Below are 10,095 nucleotides of genomic sequence, written 5' to 3' on the forward strand. Positions count from 1 at the left end.
CATTACTGTGTCACACACATACTTTATATCAGGGGGAGATTGCCATGATTAAATGCATCTGGCTGACACGATATTAACTAAAAGAACAGTCTGTTATGTTGGCAGTCACCGCTTCACTGAGGAGACAGAGCTCCTTAGTAAACAAAGGCTAATACTTTAATCGGCACGTAGAATTACAAGCTCCTCCTGGAACCAAATGCGTGATAGGTTGTCGTGGTAAACACTGGAATGGCCACAGGAAGGGCCAGCCGGCTACACCTCGTGCCATCATCCCCACAAATAGACTTCGCAACTGTCACAGGCTGACTTCATTAGCGAACCAGCTAGCTTGTTCGCTATGAGGAGAGCTGAGCCATGGACCACGCGAGGGCACGTCAAAGCAGTGGTTGTGGGTCAATATAAAATCACGTGTATGACGTTGACGTATTTACAGAAACGCAGGGGATAATGTGCACGAAGCACGAGGCTATAACCAGTAATGTGCTCCTCTGACTCAGCTGAGAGCCTGGCGGCGAGCTATGCTAAGTAAACATTAGCTGTTTGTGGACACCTCGTCGACATATATACGTTATTAAAGTGGCCAGGAGATATATATATATATATGTAGTGTAGAGTTTGATAAACCAGCGTTGGTCTTAACAAGCTAACCAGCAGCCCCGGGTTGTCCGTTCACTGTACCTCGGATGAGCGGCTTTGAGAGACTCGATCTGCCGCTGTCTTTGTTGCTGGAGGCTGTTCAGAGGAGCGAGAGGTCCGGAGCCTTTGGACTGGGGGAAAAGCCAGTTCATCCTCTCCTGGCGAAACCACAGACTGAAGTTGGTGACAGGATGTAAAGGTCGACTACAGATGAGGACAAAATGGAAGAGAAAGTGAGCGTGAACGGCACACGGTGCGGAGATTTGCGGTGCTAACCCCTGTTAGCTGTCTGACTGACGACTCGGTTTGTTGTCCACACGGGGCTCACTTTGTAGTTACGTTACAAAGTCAGATGTCATGTCCGAATGTGTCCAATACGAAGTCACTTCCGTTTTATCGCCAAGAGTTTGTCTGTAATTTTAGCGTTGTCATTATATTACTGAGGTGAGAGACAATTATGGCTGAAGGAATACAACAAAACAACCTTCCAAGGGAGCAGCAGAAGCTTGAGCAACTTATTTACGTATTACGTCACGCAGCAGTCTACGCAAAGCGGAACTTCCGGTTTTCATAATAAAACAGTCTTTAAGTAAAACAAAAAGGGTTAATGTTATATATGTGGTCGATCAAAACGAAAAGAATTTAATGATTAATTTCCATATAAACTTTACCTTTCTAGATCTCCAACAGACAATACATTTTATTAATTGCATATTTGTTTTATTTATATTATGATTTTAGTAGATTTAGTAGTTTAATTATTTTATATTATATACATAGATATTGATCTATATATATATATATATATATATATATATATATATATATATATATATATAGATAGATAGATCTATATCTATATATATGTATATATATATATATATATATATATATATATATATATATATATATATATATATATATATATATATATTTCCATTATGCCTGCATTTTTTGATCGTGTTCACATTGTTTAGTTTAGGTTTTTTTCTTCTCATGGATGCATTAAGAGAACTTTCAGACTACAAAATTCCTGTTTTTTCAACAAAAGTTGAAAAAATACATAAAGATAATGATTTGGGAAATTCAGAAAAATTATGAAGTTCAATAAATTCCATATTTAGTTTAGAAAATTAATGACACTGAGAATATTAGCTAAAACTAAAATATATTACTTTGATATTTTGATAAGAGACAGGGGGACAGTGTTGGGTTGACTTAGAGACATTAAACCCCACAGAACATAAATACACAACAGCAGAATGCAAGAGAGCCAAACATGTTGCAAACAGCTGTGGATCGGCCAAGAACTTAATTTCGACACTGAATGATGGTTGAACGTGCTCCATAGTACTACGCAAGGTCATACACACCAGGTAATCCTAAACATCTTAGATCCTGAACCAGTTGACAGTAGTATAGCTTCAATTTAATAACCAGCAGGACATCAATTTATTGATTGTATTGTGTTTACAAAATACACAAATAGCCAAATTAAATATTTAGTATAGTATAGTCTTAACTACCAAGCATTATTTATATTTTACAAAATAAAGATACTACAAACTCAAAGAAGTATAGCAGCTAATCCATGAAGTTAGTAGATCTCTATCCAGTAACCCTGATTAACCAAATTTGTTTGTACTTGGAAAACTATTTGATTAAATAGGATGACAATAGGATAACCCAAGTCATGTTTATTTTTCACAGAGCCTTCTAGTACCACTCTGATCATATTCCCTTCATCAGCGCTCCATGGGGACTAGTGAACAGACATCAATGACATTGAAGTATATGATTATTCACTGCCAGCTTCATAATCAGAAAGGAATATCGCATCGTGGATAACGACACCAAACAGTTTAGAAAGACATTTCTCAAGTCAAAAATGAAATAAATGAACCCTGCAAGTATAGTCTTCCTTTCTCTGAGGGTGAAAACGGAATCTAATTCTGCCATTGACCTTCATGCATTTTATATCAGTACAGCCTTTTAGCATTTTGTATCACAACTGTGATGTCAGAGTTCTGCAATGATTGGATGAGCAACATTTACATAAACACACATGCCTGGCCAACACCCAGCAATTGGACGAGTTTATTAATGGAAATAAAGGGAACCCTCAGTGATAGTAAGCTTCCCGAGAATCAGATTCACTTTTCACCCTCAGAAAAAGTAAGACTATACTTTTAGGGATCATTTTGATAGTTTTTAAATTGAGAAATGTGTTTCCTAAACTGTTTAGTCTCGCTATCCACGATGATGACATGGGATTTCTCCCACTGAGGGCAAAGCGGGCAAAGAGAAGTGATTCAGTTCACACGCTCTCTGCCATTGATGACCGTTCTTTACTTCGTTGTGGAGTAAAGAGGTGGGGAATATGGACAGAGTGGTATTCAGAACATGTAAATATCATAATATACTATAGTTCTTGCCAAGTGACTGTACAGATTCATCTTCATGTATCGAGTTACCTAAACTAGCAATGTGTAATCTGCTGGGAGTGTTTAATGGGGATTGTGGATATAGCCTGTCTGACTTCTTCTGGTTAATGGCTAGATGTGGCTTTGTGTGTTTCCATTGTTTAGAACCTCTATTAAATGCAGTTTATTGTAACTTTTATTTTCTCACTTTACCATTGACCTTCATGCATTTTATATCAGTACAGCCTTTTTCTCCAGTCTTTTAGCATTTTGTATCACAACTGTGATGTCAGAGTTCTGCAATGATTGGATGAGCAACATTTACATAAACACACATGCCTGGCCAACACCCAGCAACTGGACAAGTTTATTAATGGAAATAAAGGGAACCCTCAGTGATAGTAAGCTTCCCGAGAATCAGATTCACTTTTCACCCTCAGAGAAAGTACGACTATACTTTTAGGGATCATTTCTATAGTTTTTTAAATTGAGAAATGTGTTTCTAAACTGTTTAGTCTCGCTATCCACGATGATGACATGCGATTTCTCCCACTGAGGGCAAAGCGGGTAAAGAGAAGTGATTCAGTTCACACGCTATCTGCCATTGATGACCGTTCTTTACTTCCTTGTGGAGTAAAGAGGTGGGGAATATGGACAGAGTGGTATTCAGAACATGTAAATATCATAATATACTATAGTTCTTGCCAAGTGACTGTACAGATTCATCTTCATGTATCGAGTTACCTAAACTAGCAGTATGTAATCTGCTGGGAGTGTTTAATGGGGATTGTGGATATAGCCTGTCTGACTTCTTCTGGTTAATGGCTAGATGTGGCTTTGTGTGTTTCCATTGTTTAGAACCTCTATTAAATGCAGTTTATTGTAACTTTTATTTTCTCACTTTACCATTGACCTTCATGCATTTTATATCAGTACAGCCTTTAAGCATTTTGTATCACAACTGTGACGTCAGAGTTCTGCAATGATTGGATGAGCAACATTTACATAAACACACATGCCTGGCCAACACCCAGCAACTGGACAAGTTTATTAATGGAAATAAAGGGAACCCTCAGTGATAGTAAGCTTCCCGAGAATCAGATTCATTTTTCACCCTCAGAGAAAGTAAGACTATACTTTTAGAGATCATTTCTATAGTTTTTAAATTGAGAAATGTGTTTCTAAACTGTTTAGTCTCGCTATCCACGATGATGACATGTGATTTCTCCCACTGAGGGCAAAGCGGGCAAAGAGAAGTGATTCAGTTCACACGCTCTCTGCCATTGATGACCGTTCTTTACTTCCTTGTGGAGTAAAGAGGTGGGGAATATGGACAGAGTGGTATTCAGAACATGTAAATATCATAGTATACTATAGTTCTTGCCAGGTGACTGTACAGATTCATCTTCATGTATCAAGTTACCTAAACTAGCAATATGTAATTTGCTGGGAGTGTTTAATGGGGATTGTGGATATAGCCTGTCTGACTTCTTCTGGTTAATGGCTAGATGTGGCTTTGTGTGTTTCCATTGTTTAGAACCTCTATTAAATGCAGTTTATTGTAACTTTTATTTTCTCACTTTACCATTGACCTTCATGCATTTTATATCAGTACAGCCTTTAAGCATTTTGTATCACAACTGTGACGTCAGAGTTCTGCAATGATTGGATGAGCAACATTTACATAAACACACATGCCTGGCCAACACCCAGCAACTGGACAAGTTTATTAATGGAAATAAAGGGAACCCTCAGTGATAGTAAGCTTCCCGAGAATCAGATTCACTTTTCACCCTCAGAGAAAGTAAGACTATACTTTTAGGGATCATTTCTATAGTTTTTAAATTGAGAAATGTGTTTCTGAACTGTTTAGTCTCGCTATCCACGATGATGACATGCGATTTCTCCCACTGAGGGCAAAGTGGGCAAAGAGAAGTGATTCAGTTCACACGCTCTCTGCCATTGATGACCGTTCTTTGCTTCCTTGTGGAGTAAAGAGGTGGGGAATATGGACAGAGTGGTATTCAGAACATGTAAATATTATAATATACTATAGTTCTTGCCAAGTGACCGTACAGATTCATCTTCATGCATCGAGTTACCTAAACTAGCAATATGTAATCTGCTATGAGTGTTTAATGGGGATTGTGGATATAGCCTGTCTGACTTCTTCTGGTTAATGGCTAGATGTGTCTTTGTGTGTTTCCATTATATAGAACCTCTATTAAATGCAGTTTATTGTAACTTTTATTTTCTCACTTTACCATTGACCTTCATGCATTTTATATCAGTACAGCCTTTAAGCATTTTGTATCACAACTGTGATGTCAGAGTTCTGCAATGATTGGATGAGCAACATTTACATAAACACACATGCCTGGCCAACACCCAGCAACTGGACAAGTTTATTAATGGAATTAAAGGGAACCCTCAGTGATAGTAAGCTTCCCGAGAATCAGATTCATTTTTCACCCTCAGAGAAAGTAAGACTATACTTTTAGAGATCATTTCTATAGTTTTTAAATTGAGAAATGTGTTTCTAAACTGTTTAGTCTCGCTATCCACGATGATGACTTGCGATTTCTCCCACTGAGGGCAAAGCGGGCAAAGAGAAGTGATTCAGTTCACACGCTCTCTGCCATTGATGACCGTTCTTTACTTCCTTGTGGAGTAAAGAGGTGGGGAATATGGACAGAGTGGTGTTCAGAACATGTAAATATCATAATATACTATAGTTCTTGCCAAGTGACTGTACAGATTCATCTTCATGTATCAAGTTACCTAAACTAGCAATATGTAATTTGCTGGGAGTGTTTAATGGGGATTGTGGATATAGCCTGTCTGACTTCTTCTGGTTAATGGCTAGATGTGGCTTTGTGTGTTTCCATTGTTTAGAACCTCTATTAAATGCAGTTTATTGTAACTTTTATTTTCTCACTTTACCATTGACCTTCATGCATTTTATATCAGTACAGCCTTTAAGCATTTTGTATCACAACTGTGACGTCAGAGTTCTGCAATGATTGGATGAGCAACATTTACATAAACACACATGCCTGGCCAACACCCAGCAACTGGACAAGTTTATTAATGGAAATAAAGGGAACCCTCAGTGATAGTAAGCTTCCCGAGAATCAGATTCATTTTTCACCCTCAGAGAAAGTAAGACTATACTTTTAGAGATCATTTCGATAGTTTTTAAATTGAGAAATGTGTTTCTAAACTGTTTAGTCTCGCTATCCACGATGATGACTTGCGATTTCCCCCACTGAGGGCAAAGCGGGTAAAGAGAAGTGATTCAGTTCACACGCTCTCTGCCATTGATGACCGTTCTTTACTTCCTTGTGGAGTAAAGAGGTGGGGAATATGGACAGAGTGGTGTTCAGAACATGTAAATATCATAATATACTATAGTTCTTGCCAAGTGACTGTACAGATTCATCTTCATGTATCAAGTTACCTAAACTAGCAATATGTAATTTGCTGGGAGTGTTTAATGGGGATTGTGGATATAGCCTGTCTGACTTCTTCTGGTTAATGGCTAGATGTGGCTTTGTGTGTTTCCATTGTTTAGAACCTCTATTAAATGCAGTTTATTGTAACTTTTATTTTCTCACTTTACCATTGACCTTCATGCATTTTATATCAGTACAGCCTTTAAGCATTTTGTATCACAACTGTGACGTCAGAGTTCTGCAATGATTGGATGAGCAACATTTACATAAACACACATGCCTGGCCAACACCCAGCAACTGGACAAGTTTATTAATGGAAATAAAGGGAACCCTCAGTGATAGTAAGCTTCCCGAGAATCAGATTCACTTTTCACCCTCAGAGAAAGTAAGACTATACCTTTAGGGATCATTTCGATAGTTTTTAAATTGAGAAATGTGTTTCTAAACTGTTTAGTCTCGCTATCCACGATGATGACATGCGATTTCTCCCACTGAGCGCAAAGCGGGCAAGGAGAAGTGATTCAGTTCAAAGGCTCTCTGCCATTGAAGACCGTTCTTTGCTTCCTTGTGGAGTAAAGAGGTGGAGAATATGGACAGAGTGGTATTCAGAACATGTAAATATTATATTATACTATAGTTCTTGCCAAGTGACCGTACAGATTCATCTTCATGCATCGAGTTACCTAAACTAGCAATATGTAATCTGCTATGAGTGTTTAATGGGGATTGTGGATATAGCCTGTCTGACTTCTTCTGGTTAATGGCTAGATGTGTCTTTGTGTGTTTCCATTATATAGAACCTCTATTAAATGCAGTTTATTGTAACTTTTATTTTCTCACTTTACCATTGACCTTCATGCATTTTATATCAGTACAGCCTTTAAGCATTTTGTATCACAACTGTGATGTCAGAGTTCTGCAATGATTGGATGAGCAACATTTACATAAACACACATGCCTGGCCAACACCCAGCAACTGGACAAGTTTATTAATGGAATTAAAGGGAACCCTCAGTGATAGTAAGCTTCCCGAGAATCAGATTCATTTTTCACCCTCAGAGAAAGTAAGACTATACTTTTAGAGATCATTTCTATAGTTTTTAAATTGAGAAATGTGTTTCTAAACTGTTTAGTCTCGCTATCCACGATGGTGACTTGCGATTTCTCCCACTGAGGGCAAAGCGGGCAAAGAGAAGTGATTCAGTTCACACGCTCTCTGCCATTGATGACCGTTCTTTACTTCCTTGTGGAGTAAAGAGGTGGGGAATATGGACAGAGTGGTGTTCAGAACATGTAAATATCATAATATACTATAGTTCTTGCCAAGTGACTGTACAGATTCATCTTCATGTATCAAGTTACCTAAACTAGCAATATGTAATTTGCTGGGAGTGTTTAATGGGGATTGTGGATATAGCCTGTCTGACTTCTTCTGGTTAATGGCTAGATGTGGCTTTGTGTGTTTCCATTGTTTAGAACCTCTATTAAATGCAGTTTATTGTAACTTTTATTTTCTCACTTTACCATTGACCTTCATGCATTTTATATCAGTACAGCCTTTAAGCATTTTGTATCACAACTGTGACGTCAGAGTTCTGCAATGATTGGATGAGCAACATTTACATAAACACACATGCCTGGCCAACACCCAGCAACTGGACAAGTTTATTAATGGAAATAAAGGGAACCCTCAGTGATAGTAAGCTTCCCGAGAATCAGATTCATTTTTCACCCTCAGAGAAAGTAAGGCTATACTTTTAGAGATCATTTCTATAGTTTTTAAGTTGAGAAATGTGTTTCTAAACTGTTTAGTCTCGCTATCCACGATGATGACATGCGATTTCTCCCACTGAGGGCAAAGCGGGCAAAGAGAAGTGATTCAGTTCACACGCTCTCTGCCATTGATGACCGTTCTTTACTTCCTTGTGGAGTAAAGAGGTGGGGAATATGGACAGAGTGGTGTTCAGAACATGTAAATATCATAATATACTATAGTTCTTGCCAGGTGACTGTACAGATTCATCTTCATGTATCAAGTTACCTAAACTAGCAATATGTAATCTGCTGGGAGTGTTTAATGGGGATTGTGGATATAGCCTGTCTGACTTCTTCTGGTTAATGGCTAGATGTGGCTTTGTGTGTTTCCATTGTTTAGAACCTCTATTAAATGCAGTTTATTGTAACTTTTACTTTCTCACTTTACCATTGACCTTCATGCATTTTATATCAGTACAGCCTTTAAGCATTTTGTATCACAACTGTGACGTCAGAGTTCTGCAATGATTGGATGAGCAACATTTACATAAACACACATGCCTGGCCAACACCCAGCAACTGGACAAGTTTATTAATGGAAATAAAGTGAACCCTCAGTGATAGTAAGCTTCCCGAGAATCAGATTCACTTTTCACCCTCAGAGAAAGTAAGACTATACTTTTAGGGATCATTTCTATAGTTTTTAAATTGAGAAATGTGTTTCTAAACTGTTTAGTCTCGCTATCCACGATGATGACATGCGATTTCTCCCACTGAGGGCAAAGTGGGCAAAGAGAAGTGATTCAGTTCACACGCTCTCTGCCATTGATGACCGTTCTTTACTTCCTTGTGGAGTAAAGAGGTGGGGAATATGGACAGAGTGGTATTCAGAACATGTAAATATCATAATATACTATAGTTCTTGCCAAGTGACTGTACAGATTCATCTTCATGTATCGAGTTACCTAAACTAGCAATATGTAATCTGCTGGAAGTGTTTAATGGGGATTGTGGATATAGCCTGTCTGACTTCTTCTGGTTAATGGCTAGATGTGGCTTTGTGTGTTTCCATTGTTTAGAACCTCTATTAAATGCAGTTTATTGTAACTTTTATTTTCTCACTTTACCATTGACCTTCATGCATTTTATATCAGTACAGCCTTTTTCTCCAGTCTTTTAGCATTTTGTATCACAACTGTGATGTCAGAGTTCTGCAATGATTGGATGAGCAACATTTACATAAACACACATGCCTGGCCAACACCCAGCAACTGGACAAGTTTATTAATGGAAATAAAGGGAACCCTCAGTGATAGTAAGCTTCCCGAGAATCAGATTCACTTTTCACCCTCAGAGAAAGTAAGACTATACTTTTAGGGATCATTTCTATAGTTTTTAAATTGAGAAATGTGTTTCTAAACTGTTTAGTCTCGCTATCCACGATGATGACATGCGATTTCTCCCACTGAGCGCAAAGCGGACAAGGAGAAGTGATTCAGTTCAAAGGCTCTCTGCCATTGATGACCGTTCTTTGCTTCCTTGTGGAGTAAAGAGGTGGGGAATATGGACAGAGTGGTATTCAGAACATGTAAATATTATAATATACTATAGTTCTTGCCAAGTGACCGTACAGATTCATCTTCATGCATCGAGTTACCTAAACTAGCAATATGTAATCTGCTATGAGTGTTTAATGGGGATTGTGGATATAGCCTGTCTGACTTCTTCTGGTTAATGGCTAGATGTGTCTTTGTGTGTTTCCATTATATAGAACCTCTATTAAATGCAGTTTATTGTAACTTTTATTTTCTCACTTTACCATTGA

The 10,095-nt window shown here is 38.0% G+C and overlaps 1 protein-coding gene across 1 annotated transcript in view; it reads right to left on the reverse strand.

Annotated features, from left to right (window-relative positions):
- The window catches only part of vps37a (VPS37A subunit of ESCRT-I), a 9,379-nt gene extending 8,369 nt beyond the window's left edge, over positions 1–1,010 (reverse strand). Inside the window, exon 1 of the mRNA XM_079220294.1 lies at positions 679–1,010. Within this exon, the coding sequence (XP_079076420.1) occupies positions 679–788 (110 nt within the window). The 5' untranslated portion in view covers positions 789–1,010. The remainder of the gene's footprint in view (positions 1–678) is intronic.
- Between the last annotated feature and the right edge of the window lie 9,085 nt (positions 1,011–10,095).

This window comes from Taurulus bubalis (assembly GCF_910589615.1).
Source record: "Taurulus bubalis genome assembly, chromosome: 6".
NCBI classification, from domain to species: domain Eukaryota; kingdom Metazoa; phylum Chordata; class Actinopteri; order Perciformes; family Cottidae; genus Taurulus; species Taurulus bubalis.